The sequence below is a fragment of the Myripristis murdjan genome, chromosome 22, assembly GCF_902150065.1.
Source record: "Myripristis murdjan chromosome 22, fMyrMur1.1, whole genome shotgun sequence".
Classification (NCBI taxonomy): Eukaryota; Metazoa; Chordata; class Actinopteri; order Holocentriformes; family Holocentridae; genus Myripristis; species Myripristis murdjan.
The window spans coordinates 983,818-1,008,402 of NC_044001.1; the positions used below are offsets into that span (position 1 = coordinate 983,818).

The window sequence follows — 24,585 nt, forward strand, 5'->3', positions numbered from 1 at the left end:
AGTCCACTAGTTGGACCTCTTCACCGTGTATCACACTCACTATGGGGGCAGGGCTGCTTTTCCTATAATCTATAACTAGTTCTTTTGTCTTAGCTACATTAAGATCTAAAAAAAAGGCTTTACCAGGCTGTCGGGCCTAAAGTTCGGCTCATTAGTCGGGTCGGGTAGGGCCTCGGGCTGGCCCAGTAGGGCCGGTTAGGGTAGGGTCTTAATTTTCAGGCCTGATGAGAACTCTAACACACACACACACACACACACACACACACTGTTAAACTGCTCTGGATGCATTCATGAAGCTCCTGTTTTATGATGAAATATTTCAACATGAAGAGGACAGAACAGTGTTTTTACCTCCATCCACATTGTGTGTGTGTGTGTGTGTGTGTGTGTGTGTGTGTGTGTGTGGTCTCAGTGGGCGTTCGGCGTGACGATGTGGGAGATCATGGCGCGTGGACAGACTCCGTATCCCGGCGTGGAAAACTCCGAGATCTACGAATACCTGATCAAAGGAGAGCGTCTGAAACAGCCGGCGGACTGCAGAGACGACATGTGAGGCACACACACACACACACACACACACACACACACACACACGCACTGACCCCGCGCTGTGACGTCTCTGTGATGTCACAGGTAGAAACTGGGTCGTCATGGTTATGAAAGGGTTTCATGTTTTATTTAACCATTATTATCATTATTATTATTATTATTATTATTATTATTGTTCTCATTCTCATTGTCATTATTGTTGTTTTGTTTTTGTTTTTTTGAGTTTTATTTTTCCTGCCTAAATGTTGGCAGAGCAGCAGGTCATCCTGACCACTGCAAAACATGTCGATAGTTTTTTAATTTAAAAAAATGATAATTTTTGATAGAAAAGGTGAGGTAGCACCTGAGCTGTGTGTGTGTGTGTGTGTGTGTGTGTGTGACCCTGCCTCTCTCCCTCAGTTATGAGATCATGCACAGCTGCTGGAGTCCCGTGCCCAAATGTCGGCCGAGCTTCCAGCACCTGATCGAGCAGCTGGAGGCGCTGTGGCTCAGCCTAAGCCCCGCCCCCACCAAGGAGCCGCTGCTCTACGTCAACCTGGAGGGCGAGGAGGAGGCGGACGAGGAGGTCGGGGCCTCCGGGGCGGGGGCCAGGGGCCTGGGTCTGGAGGCGGCGGCGAGCTGGGGCGTCCCGTGGCAGTGCGGCGGGACGGAGGACGAGGAGAAGGACTGGCTGATGGTGGCGTCCGGCGCCGCGCTGGCCATCGGGGGGGATTACAGATACATCATCGGGCCCTGCGCCGCCACCGAGGAGGAGGAGGAGGCGGCGGCGGCGGCGGCGGCGGCGGCGGCGGCGGGGGGAGGGAGGGGGAGGACGGAGTCGATGGACACGTTACAGGAAGTGAGGGACGAGGAGGAGGAGGAGGAGGAGGATGTCGTCATTAATGTGTGAGCTGTGATTGGACCAGAGACCACTTCCTGTCCCTCCTCCACTTCCTGCTGGGCTCGCACAGACTACTTCCTGTCGGCTCTGCTCGCACCTGAGGCCACGCCCCCTCCCTCATTTTAGACCAATAAACTGCCTCCTCCGTCGACTGTGGGGTCCTCTCTAACTCTGAACCCCCTCCCTGCACACACAGCAGGTTTTATTCTGGATTAGGATTACAGGCGGGCGCCGGGTCCCTCATCTGACTGTCCCGTCCCCTTGAGCAGAGCGTTGTGTCTGATGGGACCGGCGCGCCCCCCCGGCCCGGGACCGGGTCACTGAACATGGCAGGACACGCGTCCCGTGTGCTCTAAACATGTAATCCTGTCGTTTAGTAGGAATCTGGGATGTTGTAGTGACACTCAGGGCTTCAGATTAACACTTTAACCAGCAGCCGGACGCTGGCTCATGTTTTGGTTGTGCCTTATTTAAAAAAAAAAAAAACATTCAGAGTCCCTGTAGCTGCTAGCTGAGCTCTGTGTGTCATCACTTCCTAAAAGTCGCTGCGCTCGGTCCACTAACGCCTTCGTCTCTGAAATGACTAGACCCTTGATCTTTTTTTTTTTTTTTTTACACTTTCTGAGCATTCCTCGTGTCGGGATATCAAGGGACTTTGACGTTTTAATATTTCAAAATGTTTTGTATATTGTATATCGTGTTTTCTTCCAGAGATACAACCTGGATGTGACGAGCAGACGCTGCGACGGCCTTACCTGTCGCCCTGCCGCCGGGCTCAGACCTGTCGCCCTGCGCTGCACACCAAGCAGATGATGTGTCATACTCATGATGAATGAATAAAGTATTACTTGGGTTTTATGATTTCTCCACATTTCTTATCATCACACACACACACACACACACACACACACACACACACCCTCCTGCAGCTGCAGACAGTGCGCTGAGAGTCAGAGTCAGGCCTCCTGTCCTGGAACACAATAAACCAGCAATAAATAAGAACAATAATCATAATGAAACACAGAAAATACAGGACATGGTGGAGGACGGAGCTGAGGCACGTTCTTCCAACACAACAGAGCCACGTTTCAAAAAGAAAGTAAACTGATTTTTTTTTTTTATCAAATACAACCCAGTCCTGTGTGTTTCCCCAGCAGAGGCCCAGCCTGTCTGTTTTATAACTCCGTGTTCCTCACAGGGGCTGGGACAGTTCATCACACACACACACACACACACACACACACACACACACACTGGTTTCATCTTTTTATTTCATTCAGCTCCACTGGAACGCCACGTTTCCACACGGAGACGGACTGAACACAGTAATCCTGACCAGACTAGGATTAAAAAAAAAAAAAAAAAACAGGATGTGTGTGTCGTGGTGGATGAAACACATCAGGCTGTTTCCTCTCAGCTCCATGTCCTCCAGCTACACACACACACACACACACACACACACACACACACACACACACACACACACACACACACATCATGTCTCAAGATGGAGACGCTTTGGAGAGTCGCCCCTCCCGTCGGCACCTTCAGCTCCATTTTGATCGTTTTGTATAATTTAAATATCATTTACAAGCAAATACAGTGTTTTTTTTTTTTTAACAGTGCAGACGAGCAGCGCCGCCATCTGCTGCTCTGCATCTCACACGAACAGACAGACAAAGCGCTGACAGGCTGTTTCTGGCTGCCCTGGCTGCCTGCTCACCGTCTCTGCGGTAACCTGCGGGGTTTGAACCGCAGCGACGCGGCGGCCACCTGGCGGCCGCTGCAGGCTAACAGGCTGCAGGCTAACAGGCTGCAGGCTAACAGGCTGCCCATAGGCTGCGGCTGGGGCTGCTAGCTCGGCAGCTAACGCAGTTCGCTCGGCGGCCTCCGGGTGTCGCTGCAGCTCGTTTGCGTTTTTTTCCTCCGGCTTCCGTCTGCAGGGACGGTGTTTCATTTCACCTGAGCGGGAATAAATATGTGTTTTCGTACGCGACATCTAACATAAACCCCTCGGTGTGTTCGGTGTGTTTTGTATACAAAGGAAAACGGGCTGCCGTCTGAGTCGCTGCTGCGCATGCGCCGGGCTCTGCGGGCCTGCTCTGCCAATAGCAGCCGGACATTAAAGAGACGCCGCGCCAACAGTTTCTATCTGAATATTGACTCTAACATCATATTTACAGACAGCTGGGCCTCAGAGGACCACCGAGTCCGTATAACAACAGCCTGCAGCTCTGTGTGTGTGTGTGTGTGTGTGTCTCCTAGCGGCCATGTTGCTCTGTGTGTGTGTGTGGCTCCTAGCGGCCATGTTGCTCTCTCTCTCTCTGTGAGCAGCTCAGTGATGATCCAGCGGCTGTAAACACATTTATTTAAACCCGGAGCTCAAACCCGCCGAGGCTCCGCGGGCTCTCCCCGCCCCGCGTCAGTCCCGCACGAGATCCCGCACGGCCGCCTCCTCTCTGCGCGTGCGATGCGGGAAACGAAGGCAGCGCGAGTTTAATGCAAACCATGAAGACATGGAGTCTAGTACAGAGTGTGTGTGTGTGTGTGTGTGTGTGATGCCAGAGAGGAGAGACGGCTGCACACACACACTGAAACACACACTGAAACACACTCTTCACACAGCGAGTCACAGTGAACCAGCTAACACAGTAAAGCCAGTGGTTAGGAAGAACCCCCCCCCCACACACACACACACTGGTTAGCGTCCATTGCACCGTGTTTATCCTGACTACTGCGGGGCTCCAGGCTGTAGTCGGAGCCCTGCCTGTCTGATCAGACGTTACACGGAGTCAAACTGCACAGCATGAGCCGACATGAACAGACTCCAGATCAGTGACCAGTTAACATCCCGGTTCCCCCAGCAGGTAGACGGTGTCATGCTAACAGCAGCAGCTCAGCCTGCCGCTCCGTGCCGCTCCGTCCGGCCGCTCCTCGCCTCCTCCTCCTCGGACCGGAGCTGGAGCTTCGGTCTCCCGTCCCGGAGCAGAGCAGCCCCGCCCCGCCCCGGCCCCCCGCCCCGGCTCCTGCCTCGGACCCTCCGCCGCCTCGTCCCTCTGGAAGTTGCGGGACTCGTTTTGAACCAGGTGGCGACAGCAAGATGGCGGCCGAGGCTGCGCACTAGAAGGCGATGATGAAGACGGGGCGGTGACGTCACCGTGCAGGGACGCATGCTGTTTTCCCTTCTTGAAAAATACACGATGATGTTGGGAATTGTGCGTCGCCGTGGAGGCTGTCGCTGTGGGATCTAAACCGCTCCGTCCGACACTCGCCGCTCCGACCGTGCAGAAGGTAATCCGCGTGCGCGCGGGGCGCGTGGCCCCGGTGGGACGGAGCCTCGGGTTCGGGCCGGCCGGTGGCCTCAGCCTGAGGCCTGGGCCTGCTAGCTAGCCTCAGCTCAGCTCTCCTCAGCTGGGATGCTTTCCTCTGACACACGCAGCCTGCGGCCCGGGCTCCCAGCTGATGACACCAAACTGATCACTAGTATTGATTGTTGCATCAGTTTGTTATTGATTTGCCTGACTAGTGGAATTCTTTCACCAGGAAAACCAAGCAGGGCGCTGGTGAGGCGTAGCAGTGTTGGTCCACTTCATGCCTGCATTGTCAGTGGAGATGTGTAAGAAATGCAGAACATGTAAAACCTGCAGAACAGCACAGCGGTGCAGCCATAACTCACTCTGCCATTGGAAATGATTGGACCTCCGTTGGAAGTGGCGCGTACACACCACTAAAGAGACCATGTTCACACGGCGGCCATTTTCCTCTGAGATCACGCTCATGGTGGGGAGCTGAAACACTGCAATTAAAAATATAAAGGTGCACTGCTGTGTTACAGTTTTTTCAGATTTTATCAAAGTATTGAATCTGACCAAAGCTTATCGTTTCGGCGTTTCCCGATTGATCAGCATCAGAGAAAATAAAGGCTAGTAAAAACCCAAAGGCTCGCTGGGCCAGATTGCCAGGTAAAACAATATATTTGGTCTCTTGTTAGCTAACATTAGATGACAGCTAACATTAGCATTCAGCCACTACTTTGCTAACATTATGTTTAATAGCGTTGAATGACACAATGGGGAAAACGTAAGTTAATTCTGGAATATCAATACACATCCCGGACACATTTCTGTTGAAGTTCACTAACAAAAGTGTGGAGGTCAAACACAGTGAATGCAGTGACGACCAGCAGCCGCCGGGTCAGAGCGGTGTGTTGAAATGTGTGCTGGAGCCATGGCAGCATAAACCAGAGCACGTTCTTTGGAAATGTATTGATTGTGGCTTGTTAATTGGTGATTAAAATGGGTTTGCTAGCTAAACAAAAGTTTGCTGTATACTATTACAGTGCTCATATTGTAGTGTGAGGCGTAAACGGGACTGGGAGCGCTACACTGGTTTGTTGGCGGCCGTGGGTTGAGCGGGTCAGCGCAGGTTTTTGTTTTCACAGCAGAAGGAAAGGCTGTTGGTTCTGCAACATATCTCTGTTTCATGTTGGTGACAGCAGCACAAAACACACAGAATTTCCCTGGTTGGGATCAATAAAGTATATCTATCTATCTATCTATCTATCTATCTAGGATGTGTAGCTCTGTGTTGTAGAGAGAACCAATGAGAAACCACCTTCCAGCCCTGCTGAGCTGAGGGTCACACCTCTGGCAGCTCAACTGATTCTCCAGATTTCAGGAATGTCAAAATGGCTTGTATCTGTAGGCTGTATACAGGTGCCAAGACTGCATTTTGCATGTTCTGTTCTCCTAGCCCATCAGCGTTTGATTTTTTCTTTGGTTTTTTTACTCTGCATTCGAAGTAGCTGTTAGTTTTTATTTCCTAAGCAGGAGAGGGAAGCCACACACTCGTAACTCTGATGCAAAAGTATTTAATTTTTAGATATACAGTACAGGCCAAAAGTTTGGACACACCTTCTCATTCAACGTGTTTTCTTTATTTTCATGACTATTTACATTGTAGATTCTAATTGAAGGAATCAAAACTATGAATGAACACATATGGAGTTATGTACTTAACAAAAAAAGGTGAAATAACTGAAAACATGTTTTATATTCTAATTTCTTCAAAATAGCCACCCTTTGCTCTGATTACTGCTTTGCACACTCTTGGCATTCTCTGGATGAGCTTCAAGAGGTAGTCACCTGAAATGGTTTTCACTTCACAGGTGTGCCTTATCAGGGTTAATTAGTGGAATTTCTTGCTTTATCAATGGGGTTGGGACCATCAGTTGTGTTGTGCAGAAGTCAGGTTACTACACAGCCGACAGCCCTATTGGACAACTGTTAAAATTCATATTATGGCAAGAACCAATCAGCTAACTAAAGAAAAACGAGTGGCCATCATTACTTTAAGAAATGAAGGTCAGTCAGTCCGGAAAATTGCAAAAACTAAATGTGACCCCAAGTGGAGTTGCAAAAACCATCAAGCGCAACAACGAAACTGGCACACATGAGGACCGACCCAGGAAAGGAAGACCAAGAGTCACCTCTGCTTCTGAGGACAAGTTCATCCGAGTCACCAGCCTCAGAAATCGCAAGTTAACAGCAGCTCAGATCAGAGACTAGATAAATGCCACACAGAGTTCTAGCAGCAGACCCATCTCTAGAACATCTGTTAAGAGGAGACTGCGCGAATCAGGCCTTCATGGTCAAATAGCTGCTAGGAAACCACTGCTAAGGAGAGGCAACAAGCAGAAGAGATTTGTTTGGGCCAAGAAACACAAGGAATGGACATTAGACCAGTGGAAATCTGTGCTTTGTTCTGGTGAGTTCAAATTTGAGATCTTTGGTTCCAACCGCCGTGTCTTTGTGAGACGCAGAAAAGGTGAACGGATGGATTCCACATGCCTGGTTCCCACTGTGAAGCATGGAGGAGGAGGTGTGATGGTGTGGGGGTGTTTTGCTGGTGACACTGTTGGGGATTTATTCAAAATTGAAGGCACACTGAACCAGCATGGCTACCACAGCATCCTGCAGTGACATGCCATCCCATCCGGTTTGCGTTTAGTTGGACCATCATTTATTTTTCAACAGGACAATGAGCCCAAACACACCTCCAGGCTGTGTAAGGGCTATTTGACCAAGAAGGAGAGTGATGGAGTGCTGCGGCAGATGACCTGGCCTCCACAGTCACCGGACCTGAACCCAATCCAGATGGTTTGGGGTGAGCTGGACCGCAGAGTGAAGGCAAAGGGGCCAACAAGTGCTAAACACCTCTGGAAACTCCTTCAAGACTGTTGGAAAACCATTTCAGGTGACTACCTCTTGAAGCTCATCGAGAGAATGCCAAGAGTGTGCAAAGCAGTAATCAGAGCAAAGGGTGGCTATTTTGAAGAAACTAGAATATAAAACATGTTTTCAGTTATTTCACCTTTTTTTGTTAAGTACATAACTCCACATGTGTTCATTCATAGTTATGATTCCTTCAGTGAGAATCTACAATGTAAATAGTCATGAAAATAAAGAAAACGCATTGAATGAGAAGGTGTGTCCAAACTTTTGGCCTGTACTGTATAACACATGTTGCCTTTAGCTTTAATTTTCTTAGCACCTTTTCAACAACAAAAACGTATCCTGACGTGGCTGGTGCCATCTCCGTTTTTGAAAACTGGTCTAAGCAAGCTAAAGCTTGCGTGTCTTGTGTGGTGCCTCAAACTGACAAAGCTGGTAGCTTGTTTGGAACTAACAGTGTCATATTTTCAGCAATATCTTTTACTATCTTTCTGAAATGGGACATGGGGGAAACCGTCCTTGGTTTATTGTAATTACATTTACACTGGTAACAATCATGTCGCCCTCGTAGCATCTGATAGCTAACCCACTGATTGTTTACAGCACTAATAGTGTTTCAGATGGGCAGTGTTCTGATTCAGTTCAATTCAGCACAACTTTGTTAATTCCCCAAAGGGCAATGTAGCTTTGGGGCAAAAGTCAACAAGACACACATGTAAGCACAAACACAGATATTCTACAGTAGAATATAAGAAGTTTAACAGAAGAAAAGACGAACATGTATAAAGTTGTAAGTTGGCTCAAGTGCTAAGCTCAGGGAAGAGTGCACTGCCCTTCAGTGAATGACCTCAGGGTTAAATGATGTTTTTGGTGGAGTGTTTTGGGAGGTGGAGGCAGCACCTGGGAGGGAGGGTTTGGAACTGGAGGTGGATCAAGTGGGTACTGTCCCCTAGGATGTCATGGGCCTTCCTCCTGGCCTGCTGCTTGAGGAATGAGGCTAGGCTATGGAAGGACACTCCAGGTGTTTTAGAGCAGTGGTTCACAATGCTTAGAAGGTGGTTTTTGGTTTTGGCAGTGAGGGATGGGAACCAGCTGATGAAGGAGAAACACAGGATACTCTCAATGAAGGGTTGTACAAAGTTTGCAGGGTGCCATCGAAGATGGCACCTTGGCATTTGTGTTGTTATTGGTGTGCGATCTCCACTGCCTCACCATGGATGACCACTGGGTTCATCTTGAGGGGCTTCCTCCTAAAGTATCTAAGCATCTCTTTGATCTCAGAGAAGTTCAGCTCTAGCTGCGCACCGTCACACCACTCTAATAGGTCACAGATGGTGGAGCCATGTTCCTGTTCAGACCAGAGTGACATCTGCGAATTTGAGGAGGTGGTGGTTTGGTGAGGGAGCCCCTATATTCATTAGTGTAGATGATGAACAGGAGGGCGGAATGGACGGATCCGTGTGGTGATTCCGTGCAGGTTTGTCGTGTGCCTCTGAGTCCATAATCCATAAAATTAGACCATGGTCTAAATTGAACTGGGTGCTAAGTTTTCTGAAAAAGATGGCAGGCTGTATGGTGTTGAATATGGAAGAAGGTCCATGAATAGCAGCCTTGCAAGGCTCCACTGTTCTGCATGTAGCCATGGATAGGGTCAAGGAGGAGCAGGTTAGCATCATCTACCCCCCTTCTCTAAGACCTTCATGACTGGTGATTGTGGTCTTTTAGAGGGCAAGCCTTGTCCTTTTTAGGGACGGTTTTCCAAAGCAAGGGGACCACCCCTTGGTCCAGTTAGGACCGGAACAGTTGTAGGAGGACCCTGCTGAGCTGCTTGGCACCAGTTGCAGAAAACCTTCATTATCTGCTTAAGTCCAAATTATACTTCTGCAATGAAGTGTCGCTGTAGCGCCATCATAATGGCCTACCACCATGTAAGTGTTCATAGTTCCATGTCGGAGAGTGGTAGTCAGGTTTGTATTACTTCTGCTCTAATGAAGCTCAGATAAAAACAAATGACATTATGTTTGCATAAAGTGAAAAAGCAAGGCCATACTGGCAGTGTCCAAAGCGATGCTTTGGCATATTTCTCATAAACTTTTTTATTAAATGTGAAAAGCTGTCTTGCTTCAGGCTTGCCTCAATGTGCTACAATGTTGCTACACTTTGGGACATTTCTCACCATGAATGTAGTGACCTCTTGAAATGGGTAGAAGTCTGGGATCGGAACAAATTTGCAAACCTCAGTTTCAGCCGGTTGAAGAGACAACAACTGGCATCATGTTGTCTTGGCTCTTAGTGGACATCAACTCATAAAACACAGAAGCAGCATACAGTGGTCTCGCAGACTAATTACAGATCTTGTTAGATTTTTGGACAGGTGTGTGTAAGTTGCAGCCTCTGTGGGATGCACAGGAACCACAGACACCTACGTTGCAGTCACAGAATTTAATGAACGTATTCAGGTGTAATATGAATACAACAGTGAGAACCTGTCTGCCTGGCACATGCATAGTCCTGGTAACCAAATGAAATCAACAATCATGGCCTTTCCTCAGTTCAAAGCACACAAATCAAAAGTTTGAGTTATGGACTACACATTCTCAAAGTGACTGGGATAGTGGCAGCAAAAAGCAAGAGAGTAATTCCTCTCAATAACAAGACTTATTTTTCCATTGTCTTAGTAAAAATGTGACATTCTGGTCTTGATTTGTTTTTTTTTTTTCACATGCAAGACTATACAATAAGTTGTATATGCGAGTTTTATAATCGTGTATAACAGTCTCTTTTTCTTTCAGGATGCTGACTTGAACCATCGAATGCCAAGTGGGGCCCTCCTGCCCTTTTAATGTCCGTGACTCGTTCATGGCTTCTAAGAAGAAGCAGAAAGGCATGGTGTTTCATCAAGAAGGGGCGACTGCCCCGACAGCGGCACCTGCAGCTGCCCCTCCAGCTGCTCGCTTTGCCGCCTTAAAACCAGGCAAAGCAAGTGAAGGGGGCTTAGAACAAGGTGGCTTTGCCAGTGACGAAGAAACAGACAAGATGGTAAAACCCAACACTTACTCAAAGGAAGTCCTCAAAGTGTCTGCACTCCCCACAGTGAAGCATGCTGCCAGTTTGAATTCTCAGTCGGACAATCTGTCACCAGATAGCGTCTGCAAAGGCATCAAAGTGACCTTGGACAACAACAGCATGTGGAACGAGTTCTTCAGATGCAGAACTGAGATGATCCTGACTAAACAAGGCAGCAGGATGTTTCCCTACTGCCGTTTTCGCATCTCTGGCTTGGAACCAACCAAGCAGTACTCTCTCATTATGGACATACAACCTGTAGACAACAGTCGCTACAAGTGGACTGGTCAAAACTGGCAAGTTGCTGGGAGGGCAGACCGTCATGTGAAGAATCAGACATTTGCTCATCCTGAGTCACCGTCAACAGGGGAGTGCTGGATGCAGAATCCAGTGTCGTTTTACAAACTCAGGCTCACCAACGACATCTCCAACCAAGAGGGGAACATCGTCTTGCACGTGCTGCATCGCTACTTGCCGCGACTGCATGTGATCCAGTCTGACAAAGCTGCTAAAGACATAAAGCTTAACGGGCCTCATGTTGTAACATTCACGTTCCCCCAGACTGAGTTCATGGCAGTGACAGCTTACCAGAACTCGCGGTTTGCTCAGCTGAAAGTTGACTACAACCCATTTGCTAAAGGACTTAAGGAGGATGGATCCAGTTCGTTGTTGCTGAAGCTCAAATCGATCACTGGCAAAGACTCGCGCAAAGAGGGAGGTGTAACTACCGATGAGCAGCATCCTGTGAAAAAGAACTTGAAGTCTCTGCTTGCAAATCATAAACCTAGAAGCTTGAAAGTAGCAGAGCAGAAAGTGTCAACTCCAGAAGACCAGAAGACCTCCAGCCCAAACAAAGACGAGTCACCTGCCAAATCCATGGGGGAAACTTCTCGGTAAGAGCATCACTATTTGAAAGGGAAAAAAGGGCTGTTCTTTCAACTCTGTATATCAAACATCAACACTCGAAGGAAGTACAAAATGGAAGACCACTATCTTATGATTATCCATCAGCATATTTCAGAGAAATCAACATTAACATGGTGGGATCTGATTGCAGTGTATCAAAGCTGTGCAGCTCAATGTGTTTTTTGACTGGTTAATTGATTTACACTTTATGGAAAAGCATTTCCAGGTCCTTATGAGATAAAAATGGCTTTAGTTTAGCTGTGGTTCAAAGATGACCAGCCCTTCACAGCGCCACTGACTTGGTTATTAAAAGTCAAGAACGTGTTGAAGAAAACACCAAGATATTTAGCCACATTGTACAAATTTGCAGATCAGACACCAAGTGTGTCGCTTAGGCTCGTACAGTGCTAGGAGGGCCAAATATAATTACTTCAGTTTTGTTTTCATTTAGTTTCAGGAAGTCCCACACCATCCAGTATTTAATGTTGTCTAGACAGTGAAAAACATTTTGCAGGACTCCAACTGTTTGTCTAATATTGCTCTGTTTTACTTAAACCTTTTCTTCAAGTTGTGTATGGCCTGAAAATTAATGATGTACATCCACTTCGAAACTGGTATCACCATGAATTACCTGGTAGAGTACTGTGAAGAGTACCTCAGATATTTGAAATGGCTGTGATTTAAGACCAAAGACCTTGTGGACACACACATTGGCAGACATGGCATGGCAGTAGTATATGGACAATCTCAGTATTGGTCATAACTAAAACTAAATCTTAAAACTTGAATATCTTCCGTGACGTTCGGACACTATGACTGTTAATCTCTTTCATACCAACTAGAACGTATCTCAGATGTCATATAAGCTTTAAATCTGTGTGTCTTTACAGTTTGATATCTATGTTTGAGACCAAGGATTAGACAATACATGAAATTAGGTATTGATTGGTAATTGTGGGTATAGCGTTTAAATATTAGACAGTGTTGTTCCTGTGAACATATTCATGTAGTGTGTACTTATTCCAAGTGGATACAATTGCCTGGTTCATTGTGGTGCATGATATGACACGCTTGACAAATGCATTCGGTATTATTGATATCATTAATGTGTTAATTATTCTTTTCCTCAGCAGCAATACACGTCCTGCTCAGAAGTTATTTTCTGAACTGATCCGGGAGGCTCATGTTTCCCTGAAAAGATGCAACTTGGAGCAGCTGCGCATCAATAACAGCACTACTTGCAAAAATGAACAAACTGACACTAAGGACACTGCTGTCAAAGGCAGAGATGCCACTGATGACAGCTTGTCTCTCAAAAAGCATTCTGAAACCTCATCTGCAAAGACAACTGAAAACACAATGAAGAAAAATGCCTTGAAGTCTTCAAAAGAGGACAAACACCTTGTAGGTAAACTGAACTGTAAGGGTACTGTATTGACAGACTGCACTGCGGTCAGGGATACGTCATCCACTGCACGTGTTTCTGCTTCAGCAGTGTCTCTAAACTCTGCAGACTCTAACTGTAAAAGTAAACTTGTAGCTAAACCTGAGGAGAATGCAAAGCCACACAAACGGCCTGCGCCCTTGCCTCTGCCAGCCCTCGCTCTGTTTCTGAAGCAGCATCGACCGAAACCAAGGCAGGTCAAGACCGAGCCAAAGTCTCATACAGTAGCCCTGACTGAATCCCCATTAGACATTTCTCATTCTACTGCACCTTCTGCTACTGCCACTCCACTTCCTGACCACACTGACAAACCAGCTGATCCTTCAGCTGATATTGGCAGTAAGATCGCCGAACCTTGCAGCCAAGTGTCTGGTTGCACTGGTTCACATCTTCATCCAGCTGGAAAGATCATGACTGTTACTCGTCAAGCAGCTGAAACAGGCCACCAGGCTCCCAGTCCTTCATGTCAAGCTACAGTTGCCACTACAGATCATGAGGGCTTAAGAACTGATTGCTTGGCCTCAGTTGACGTTGCTGAAAGCCAGGCCTTGGAGTCAGATGGTGCACCAGTGTTAACCAATCCACATGAGCCATTTTATACCTCTGGGACAACTATATCTACAATGTCCACAGCTCTTACTACCTCTTCTGCATCTCCTGTGGTGTCAGCAGCCCTCAACACAGTGTTACCTGTCCCTGACAGCCCCCAGACACCAACCTTTACAGAGTCTGCCACACTACCATCAACACCATCCAACATTAAGCCTGCCTCTTTGCTACCTGACTCTGAATGTTCATCCTTTGGCTTTGAGCCTTTGTCACCTGCAAGCTCACCCGAGTCCTTACCCCCCCTCCCCGCCTCTTTAGCATTAGAGCTTAGTCCTGCACCCTCAGGACTCACTTCAAAAGTTGTACCACAGAGTGAAGATGCTGCATCTGTCTTTAAATGGCATACAGTGTTACCTCTACCTGACCCATTTGGAACCACATTTATTCAGCCCCCACCACAGCCTCCTCCATTATCATCCCCTACTGCACCTTTGTTGCCTTCACAGTCTCCCTCCCACTCAGGCTCACAGGCTCTTGCCACCACCACATCTTCTCTTCCCACTGATGCAGCCACATCATTTCAAGAGAACGACCAGTCGCTTCCCTTTCCGGCAGAATTGTCTCCCCTTGCACTGCAGCTGTCACTGTCTCCAACCTTTTCCTCGTTAGATGGAGATGCATTGTCCCCCACTCCTTCGATTGCAGACCTTGTGCACTTTTTTTCTACTGATGACGATCTTGGAATGGAGGTGGATTTTTCAAACACAGAGGCAGCGCCGCCTTCCTGCCCACCTTTTAGCACAGTAGCACCCAGTGCACAGGGGCCCTGTCCGCAGATAACGCCATCCCCAGCTAACAAGCCCCAGAAATGCAAGAAGAAATCAAGGCGGGGAAGACCTCCGATGGATAAGGCTCTTAAGAGGGGCCACTTCTCCGACATTAGCATGCAAGCCAACCTTGAGGAAGTGGAGGAACAGTTATTTATTTCCTTCACATCAAAGGTAAACTTCAAACTGTTGGCATCACTAGTGCAATGAATGGTGTGTTGATGCAGTGCAATCCACAACACGCCATGCTAATTAGCTAGCATTTACTGTGATTGTAGTTCAGGAGTTTTCACACTTACTACTCAGAGGTCCGCATTTGATATTTATTCAAGGTCAGAGGCCTGGAACCAAAAAAAAAAAAAAAAAGAAAAAAAAAAAGAAACATTTAATAAGAAACATTTGTGCAGCTTTAAAGCAACATCTGTTCAACTTCAGTACAGTTAAGGCGACAGTCAAAACACATTAGAGCCTCATAGGAGAAATGCATTGCATACCAGAAGGCTAATTGTTCCTACACACACACACACACACACACACACACACACACACTAAGCAGAATGTAGGAGAGACGGTGAGCCAGGTGAAGTCAAGATAACATTATTCATTAAATTCCTGTAAGTGCAACAAAAGCTCCACATCACCTTCAAAGCAAATTCTCAGTTATAACGGTAATTTGTGAACTCTGTAGCAACAACTGACAAAGCAGAAAACTTCACGCTTCATTGATAACAGAAAGAATGGGCTGGGTCCAGACTTTGAGAAGCCCTGCTCTAGTATATATTTTTTTTCTACCATTTATTCATACAGATTGAGACAGGGGTCTGATTCTCTAGAAATACCTGTCCGAGAAAAATGCACCAATACAGCACTAAGTTACAGGACAAACAGGTCATTCAGTACGGTTCCAGGTTAAGGGGGCAGAGCTCTGCGGACTGAGGGGCCAATAAGAGTCATGACGTCCTGGGAGTGTAGGCAATGACAGAACTGTTAAAGTGACAAACAGGATCAATAAACTGACAGCGGTCCAAGGACAGATTTGAAAAGTAAATCAACCCAATGCAAAAATCTGTGGATGAACAGTGATGACCAGTTGACCAAAGTACAAAGTGCAGGGTTGTGTGAGGGGTTTACTGCTGGTTATGAATCTTAATGCTCAGAGATAGACAGCATTCAACAAATGAACGAAGAGAGCAGAGGCGTTCATGTAAATAATATCAGTAATATCCCCAAAACACATTCAGAACCTTAGACGAGAAGATGGCAGCAACAAGCTATTTCCTAGCATTAAAGAGCAGATTGCAGGTTGGAGACCCCAGTGAATCAATGTGTAGGAAAATTATATATATATATATATATATATATATATATATATATATATATATATATATATATATACACACACACACACACACACTCCAGTGACCTCTGGAGTTGTTTTTGTGAGAGAATTTTACTTCCGCATCTGAAAAAGCTAAACTGGAAGTGACGTAGGAAGAGGGAGTGTGGTAAATTTGAACATGAGGAAAATAATGGATCTTAGTGCTAGTTGACACTGACATTGATTCATATCAATATGACGGAGTACAGCCTTATAATTACGAGCCTGTTAGGCGTCAAAGAGACCAGGAACAGACCAGGGTTTGTGATGTTTCCAGTCAGGATGCTTTCAATCGCTCCTTTGTAGAAGCTGACAAGAACTTGGCGTGGGAATTTTGCTTTCTTAAGTTTCCTTAAGAAATACAGCCGTTTCTGAGCTTTTTTAACCAGGGCAGAGATATGTGAAGTCCATGTCACGTTCTCTGTTATGTTGATTCCCAGGAACTTAAAACTGCTCACTTGCTCCACCTCAGCTCCATTGATGTAGACAGGGTTGTGTGTCTTTGCCTCCTTTTTTCTGAAATCAACTATCAGCTCTTTGGTTTTGCTGACGTTGAGCAGAAGGTTGTTTTCTGCAAGATGGTTGATTTCCTCCCGATATGAAAACTCATCATTGTTGGAGATCCGGCCGATGATGGTGGTGTCATCTGCGAACTTCACAATAGAGTTCTCTCCATGTCGGGGGTTGCAGTCGTGGGTGTACAGTGTGAACAGGAGGGTCATATGACTTTAGGGAGCTTTGCTAAAAACGGCTACTTTTTCCTCTGAATACATGCCCTTATGTCCTGTAAAATATATTAAATCCTGCATTAACTTTTCACACGGTCATTTTCACACAAGGTTAAGTATAACTTTTGTAAAAACCCTAACCTGCAATTTGCTCTTTAAAAGAAAAATAGGATTCAGAAATTAAAATTGTGTTTCTAAAGAAGAAACACAATTTTAATTTCTGTTTCTTCAGAAGATTACTAATGCCGGGTTTATCCAAAAAATGCAATTAATTGGCCCATGACAGTTCCACTAACAGGCCAAGAAGGCCTCAAGCACTAATTACATACAAATACAATAATCGCAAAAAAAATAAAAATAAAAAAACACAGGGCAGGGCGAGACAAGACTGCATGTTCCACTGTTTTTTTTGTTTTGTTTTGTTTTTTGGGACTGCAAATAAAAACCTTCTCTTCATGTTGTTCTATTTTATCTGTGATTCCAATGTAATTTTATGAAGATTAATTTAAGGCATTTTACTCCTGAGGTGCACAGTGAGAATTAAAATCAAAAAATCACATTTCAGGAAGCCCTCAGGCTGCACCTCGGGGACTCCTCTGAAGGCACGGGGGTCACCGCACAACCTCAGAGGCCTTCTGTCGCAGAACCACAGCAACACACCGAGGCAGCCAAGAACGGTGGGCAGCACGGATGTTCTCATATCTGGCTGTAGCAGGATTATTAGAGACCTAGCTGTTGTTCAGTGGAGGATGTGTTGTGATAGAAAGGCTTAAAAATGGGTCTTAAGAAGCTGTTTTCTCCCAGTTGAAGCTCCGGAGAGCCTGGAGGAGAGGATAGCGGCCTTTGAGAAGGTTCTTCTGAGAGACATGAAGATGATGAAACACAGACAGGTCATCCACCCCGTCCTGCAGGAAGGTACACTCTGCCAAATGATGGAGATGTTCAATACTTGAATAACTGGCTGAATTTTGTTCTGTTCTATGAATCCACCTTTATTTTAAATGAATGCTGTTTCCCACAATTTTATGCACTGACATCTTTTTCTGTCCATTTTCTAAAAAAAAAAAACAACAAAAAAAAAAACATCCACAACCAAAAAAACCCACAGTTGGACTGAAGATGAACCTGCTGGATCCGATGCTCTCCATCGACCTGCAGTATCTGGGCGTCCGCCTACCGATCCCTCCGCCTGGAGTCTCTCTGGAGCCGCTCGCCGACACGCTGGCACCGCCACAAAGTTAGCACCCTCAGACTGACCCACCCACCACTTAGCCAGCATTTGATAAGTCATATAGAATTTGTCATGAAGCTGAAATTTTTAAGAAAAACATCTATTTATGTTTTGAGTGGTAACACTTAACAATAAGGGTACAAATCATATGCTTAAGTAATGCATGCCTCATGATATTTTAATGCATGACTTAATGCAAGATGTATCATGAATTCCTGTTGTTCACAAATGAACCCTTCACTAACTTTATGTGATTAGTTCACACTTAAAGAAAATACTCCATTTTGGCCAAAATCCCCTTTTCCCTTTTCCTGACTTCCCCAGACTGAGACCAGATGTTGGGCACCAACATCTGTTGGACAGACTCTGGACATCCAGTGGTTCAGCTCCTATGGGTAGCATTTCCTGTTAGCTTAGCATAAAGACTTGACGTCTATGGGATTCGTTAGCCTGGCTCTGTCAAAGTGAAAAAATAAAGCAACTGTGAAGCTGTCTGATTCACACAGTGGATCATGTGGAGTTGAACTAAAGTTTTAGTTTTATTTTGTGAAAATGCTTAGTTTTAGTCTTAGTTTCATAGTAAGTTTTAGTCTTGTTTTGTCAAGATTCAAAAAGGTCAGAAAAGGTTTTGTGCAATAAAAACTCAACTAAAGATCAGACTTTCACAAACAGATTTTCACTGACGACAGAAAACAACCTAATAAACTGATAGAGATGAAAACTAAAGACATTTTCTCCATAATTTGAGTTTAAATTAGTTACTTTTTTTTGTAAAGTCTCGTTTTTATTTCAGTTAATGAAAAAAAAATTTTTTTTTTCACACCTTGTTTTCATTATGTTGTTTTTTTGTTATTTTTTGCAGTGTCTTATCGTCATGAAGCCATTCATGTTAGCTGAAGCACAAATGTCTGAACTTGGTGATGTAATACTTGATTGTGTGTGAAAACTGAAGATGTTAAAACGAAGTCGTCAGCATAGAGTTTGATCTGGCCTGTTCATGTTGCAGGTGTTTCTGCTGCGTTTGTGTCGAGGACAGGGAAGACGACTGACGTCACACAGATTAAAGGCTGGAGAGATAAGTTCGCTCCATCTGAGCCTTCGTCAACTCCTGCCTCCTCTAAACCTGAAGGTAGGAAGTTATCGATACATGTAATATTGATTATTGCACACGTAGCTTCAAACAAGCAGTTAGACTGAGCAAAGCTGTTTCCACTGTGGTGATGCTTTCCATATCACACCGCTAGCTGGGCCAACTTCATTGTAACCAGAGACCTATAGCTTAATAATATGTATTGATTTTACTCACAACTCTAAATACTGTTTCAGGGCTCGAAATACCCACCTGCATCCTGCAATTTGCAGAAAAATTTTCAAGATTGCGGAAAAAAACAAAAAACAAACAAAAAAAAAATTCCAGGTGTTTTTGTCCTTTTCCACCCAATCTGGCTGGTAATGGGTCCAATAGAGAATAAAGATGGTTATAAAAAGTTTTCAGGGTGATTTCTTCTTAATAAAATCTGCGAATATCCGTAAAATATTTGGTGCAGAAGACGCACGTAGCGCTCTGTTCACTTCCGTGTTGTAAATCTCCCTGGGAACGAGCAGCTCTCCTTCCCGGTGTGTTGACGACGCTTAGGCTCACTTAACTCAACGTACACGCATGAAGTCGGTGAACATCCGAGCCCTTCAGAAACTCATGGCAAGTAAAAAAGTCCCGAATTTCCAGAAGCCATGGCCTCTGTATCCTCGCCAGACATTTCCACTGAGGACGAGTTGGGTGGTTCTGGCGTGGTTCCTCAGGATGAGGGCTCGGCGGCAGTGGCTGCTTCATCACAAGAGAAACCAGCAGGGCCATCCCGGGCCCAAGGAACCACGCCAGAACCACCCAACTCATCCTCAGTGGATACATGACATGTAGAAGATAATGCAACTTCACATCTGTGTTTCAAGGGGTGAGCAATAAAGCCCTGTGCATACAGACTAGCTCTGTTCCTGTTTCTGTTAACATATCATGTTTATTCAGTCAGTAGCAGAGCAATATTGTTTTCAGAGCACCAGAACATTTATTTAGTACACGGAATGGTCAGAATATGCTTTGAGATTTGAGATAATCCGTCTTTAATTCACACGATGTAAACTACGTTCTTAAGATGTGCAAAGCCATGTGTGATGCTGCTGTTAGCTTTGCCAGGCCAGGTGGGTAAGAGTCGGGCAGGAAGAACAGCTTGGGTATTTGCAGAAAGTTTTTCCAGATTGCAGAAATTTTTTTTTTGACAACTTTTTTGACAACTTTTTTTTGCCCTATGTTTGCATTTGTTGAACACTTTTCAGATGGTACATGTGTTGATAAACTGAATAACATTGTTGGAGCTGCTGTGGGCGAGACCCATTTAGACTCAAGTGCCAGAACAGAATGAGGACTTTTTTTAGATTCAAAAACATAGAACAAGCACAAAATTTGATGGTTGACCGTATAAAAATCAATCAGTTACAACTCCCTGGTCAGACAGCCGTTCCTCACAGTGGCACTGCAGTGGAAAGACGGCTGTTGTATTTCCAACCTTCTGTAAAGTCTTTGTTGTGGTAGGACTGTCCTTGGCCTGTTCTTCCCTTTGCTCCAGCCTTCTTTGATCCAGTTCCTCCTGAAACATCGAAGGTAAAGTTCATGTTTTCCCTCACCTAACCTGTGTTGTGTGTGTGTTGTGTTGTGTGTGTTGTTTTGTCGTGTGTTATGTCGTAAAGTTGCCACCAACTCAGATGTCCCCAAGAGGAACTTGTCGGCGTTCTGCAGCGACATGCTGGACGAATATCTGGAAAATGAGGGCAAGCTGATCGACGAGCGCGCCGCCAGCTTCTCCCAGGCGGCAGCGGTGGCGGAGCCGGTGGCGTACGAGCTTCCCACCAGGAGCACCAGTTACGTCCGCACCCTCGACAGCATTCTTAGGAAACAAACATCAACCTCCCCCACCTCCGCCCTCATTTCAGGCTTTGTGCCCCCCTCTAAGAGACCCAAATTTCCCCCCATGGAGCTGAAAAAGTCAAGGAAAACACATACGAAGCAGAGAGTGGTGGGTTCTAAGCAGAACAAACTCAAACTGTCAGCTGCGATTTCAACACATACAGACATTTCAGCAGCCGCCCCTGAACAGCAGACATCCCCGTCCTCGTCTCCCGTGAAGGCCGGCAAAACCAGGCCAGTCACCCCCCTGTCAGAGCACACGGCACCCATCACCGAATCACCTCCACGGTCAAAGAAGAAACATTTCAAAATCCACTCGGATACATTTGATCACACAGCGCCCATCACCTGCAGTCCAAAGAGGAAAAAGAGACTGAAAAGGAAAAGCCTGAGTCCGTCTGCGTTCAGGAGCGCCCCGCCGGGGATTTCGGGGGACATGGCGCCCCTGGAGTCGGACTCGGAGCTGGGGAACGCCGACGACGACGGCAGGGACACCAGACCCCTGGTGACCAAGGCCCTGCTGAAGCAGAGGGACCTGGAGGACGGCGTGGTGTGGGAGGGCCGGCCGAGGACCTGCATCACCGAGGAGAGGGCCGCCATCGCCCTGACCTCACTCTTCACCTTAATGGTAAGAAAATACTGAGGAGCTGCTGCTGTCAGAGGCGTTTGTTTACCTGGCACATTCGCTTTCTCATTTTTATTAATGTACAATTTGTCTTTCCATAACATAACCACTGAGTTTATGAGTTTTATATTACATACAGCAGTGGTTCTCACATGGGGGCCCGTGTCCCTCTAGTGGTACGTTCATATTATACCGTTTGATTGCTGAAAGTCTGCCCATCCAAAGGCCGGAGGTCTCAGGGCGGCGGTCAGTCGATCCCTGTGGCTGACGGGCCTGTTCGTCTCGCCGTTTCCCGTGCAGGGCTTCGTGTGCGAGAATCCCACGGCTCCCATCCAGATGATCAAGCGGCGAGCTCCGCCCTGCCTGAACGACTTCTGCCGGCTGGGCTGCGTGTGCTCCAGCCTGGCCCAGCCCGGCCGGCCCTCGCACTGCGGCCGCGCCCACTGCATGTTCGGCTGCGGCTGCCTCAAACAGAAGGTGGTGCTGCTGAAGAACCTGGACGGGCCCGACTCCAGCCCCTCCGACCAGGCCGCCGGCAGGAAGAGGAGGAGGAAGAAGAGGATGAAGATGGCCTACAGTGAGTACCTGCAGCGCTCAGGTCCAGCCCACTTCAGCGTTTTTGACTCTTTGTTTTCAGTTTAGTTTTAATTTGTTTTTAGCACGGGTTCGCCAGTTCTTTTTCATTTTTTTTATGCTTAGTTTTCGTTTAGTGTTTATTAGTTTCAGCGTTAGCTTTATTCTTTTTTTGTAATATTTGTCAGCGGTGAAAAGGTGGGAGGAAATATTTCATAATAAAAACTCAACAAAACATCATAACAGATGAACAACCAGATAAACTTAACGTAGACCACAAGTAAAGACATTTTCCACATAATTTTACTTTTTTTTTTTTTTTTTTAGCTAATTTTGTAAATACACAATACAGTTTCACGTCTCGTTTTTGTTTTTATTTCACTTGATGAGAATGTTTTTTCACACCTAGTTTTCTTTACTTTTATTAATTTTGGTGCCACCTGTGCCTCAGTGTCAAGGTTCATACCACCCTAGTTATACTTACACACCTGTGGAATATGTGTGTTACCAGGGCCAGGTGATGTGGAAAAAATCAAATATCACAGTAATTTTGACGTAATACCTCGATATCAGTATCGTCATGATATTGTAAGGATGAACGAGCTAACGCACAGATTTTTAATCATGTGGATTTGATGGCCAGGCAGTCTAATCACTGTGCCGTAATGCAGTCACCAAATGGCACCATCCAGAATCTCAATATCATATCCAAACACGGCCCGGTCCTGTGTTACCGGTGTTTTGTGATTGTGGTTCTGGTTGTGTTTGTCCTGCAGTCCTGAAGGAGGCGGACAGCGTGTCCCAGCCGGCCGAGCGGGTCCGGACCCTGTGGAGGAAAGACGCCGCCGACGCAGACCTGGAGCCGGTCCACGCTCCAGAGCCCGCCTGCCTGCCCTGGGCCTCGGTGAGGACGCCAGCATCTGACACACACACACACACACACACACACACACACAGCTCAGTCTGCACAAACCAGCAGAGGTCTAACAGCAGAGTAACACAGACGTCTAAACTGAGACTGACTGAAGATAATTTTTTTGGCATTTCTGCTTTATTTGACAGTCACATTAGAGATAGACAGGAAAGGCGGGGGGAAGAGAGGGGATGACGTGCAGCAAAGGACCGGAGGTCGGATTCGAACCCCGGTCGCTGCGATCGGGACTGAGCCCTGGTACATGGTGCACGCTCTTTACCCAACACTGACACTGACTTTGACCAGAAGAGGCTCAGTTTTACTGAAACTCGGCAGAAAAACAGAAACAAACCCAGACATGTTGGATCTGGATCCGGCCTGAATCATCACAGCACAAAGTGAAAGTCCCTGCCGGCCTCTCTCCTCCTCGGTCACGCCTCTGAGGAGCTGTAGGTCCAGCTGCATTCTGGGAAAGGCAGTAATTCATGAAGTGAAGCAGAAACGCAGGAGGCGGGGCCCGGCGGCATGGACCAAATCTAATGTCATGTCAATATAAGCCTCCATATCAGTCAGACAAAAAACTGCGTGGGTCTTCAAGGCAAACAAGAGGCAGCTGCTCTTTGCAGAGAGTCGGATCAGTGGAAAATATATTTCTTTTAAGTTAAACGTCCTGTGTCGAGTGCGACCGGAAAACTTGAAAAAACCATCCGAGGCACAGCCGACCGTAAAGAGCAGGAGGTTCCTCTGAAACTCTTGTCTTCCTCTTTTTTGTCATCCTGCCTCATTTTGTTCCTCTGTTTGACACCAGGCTCTGTTCAACTCGAGAAAGGTTTAAACTCACTTTTTCATTTTTAACAGCCGAGTCAAGTTTCACTGAATTGAAGCGTTCAGTTAAAAGCATTAAATTAAAATTAAGCCAGATCACAGCCGCTATGATGCGTCAGCTTTTTGGACAGAATATTTCAGCCTCTGAGGGTTTTCACACACGAGCGTTTTCCTCCTGGCCATCAGGGGGCGTCCCACAGACTGAAGAGGGTTCTTGTCGCATCCCGCCAGCTGTCCCGGGACGGCGGCGGCAGCGCGTTGTCTGTCAAACTGTGAACTTTACTCTCCACAAATCCTCATCAGGACGTGCAGCAGAGCTCATGTTTACAGATGTGTTGTCATGGCAACGCTTGGACCAATCAAGGCGGACAGCAGCAGCGCCTCCTAAAAGTTCCCGGAACTCGTGTTCAGTTGTAGTTTGGCCTCCTGAGCCGGACCTGTGACGGAGCCTCGCCTCGCTGCGCGCTCACAGCGGAAAAATAAAACCAAATTTAAACGAATAAATGAATCATGAAACAGCTGACGCCCTGTTTGTTTCCTGTTTGTTTCCTGTTTGTTTCCTGTTTGCGGCGTCAGGAGGGCGGCGGCGAGGGGAGCAGCTGTGCCCGGGTCAGAGCCTACGGCAGCAGGAAGACGCCGCGGCTCAGCCACAAGGTGAAACCCCCAAATCCTGGAACTAAATGTGGATGAAGTGACTGTCGGCTGAGCTTTCCCACTGACTGAAGAGGCTTCATGTTGTTTTGTTTTGTTTTGTTTGTTTGTTTTTCCAGGAGGGGCGTGGCCAGCCGAAAGCTGCCAGGAGGAAAGAGCCGTCACTGAAGAAGAGCAAGATCAAATCCTCCAGCCCAGCAGGTGGGGCAAGAGCTCAGGGTTCAACACACACTCACTCCTCTCCACTG

General features: G+C 46.6%; 2 protein-coding genes across 7 annotated transcripts in view; both read left to right on the plus strand.

The window, feature by feature from the left end:
• The window catches only part of tyro3 (TYRO3 protein tyrosine kinase), a 33,169-nt gene extending 30,887 nt beyond the window's left edge, over nt 1-2,282 (plus strand). For 2 of the 3 annotated variants that reach the window (XM_030082017.1, XM_030082018.1), the window contains exons 18-19: nt 413-549; nt 949-1,992. In XM_030082017.1, coding sequence (XP_029937877.1) covers nt 413-549; nt 949-1,438 — 627 coding nt within the window. In that variant the 3' untranslated portion in view covers nt 1,439-1,992. Of the gene's footprint in view, nt 1-412; nt 550-948; nt 1,993-2,140 lie in introns of those variants that run through there. The other variant, XM_030082019.1, reaches the window with a different exon arrangement.
• Nucleotides 2,283-4,503: 2,221 nt separating this feature from the next.
• Nucleotides 4,504-24,585, plus strand: part of mgaa (MAX dimerization protein MGA a) — a 40,142-nt gene continuing 20,060 nt past the window's right edge. For 3 of the 4 annotated variants that reach the window (XM_030082012.1, XM_030082015.1, XM_030082016.1), the window contains exons 1-12: nt 4,504-4,720; nt 10,455-11,621; nt 12,765-14,628; nt 17,126-17,237; nt 17,365-17,475; nt 17,669-17,797; nt 18,798-18,920; nt 20,534-21,378; nt 21,676-21,952; nt 22,725-22,852; nt 24,263-24,340; nt 24,457-24,538. In XM_030082012.1, the coding sequence (XP_029937872.1) occupies nt 10,522-11,621; nt 12,765-14,628; nt 17,126-17,237; nt 17,365-17,475; nt 17,669-17,797; nt 18,798-18,920; nt 20,534-21,378; nt 21,676-21,952; nt 22,725-22,852; nt 24,263-24,340; nt 24,457-24,538 (4,849 nt within the window). In that variant the 5' untranslated portion in view covers nt 4,504-4,720; nt 10,455-10,521. The remainder of the gene's footprint in view (nt 4,721-10,454; nt 11,622-12,764; nt 14,629-17,125; nt 17,238-17,364; nt 17,476-17,668; nt 17,798-18,797; nt 18,921-20,533; nt 21,379-21,675; nt 21,953-22,724; nt 22,853-24,262; nt 24,341-24,456; nt 24,539-24,585) is intronic. The other variant, XM_030082014.1, reaches the window with a different exon arrangement.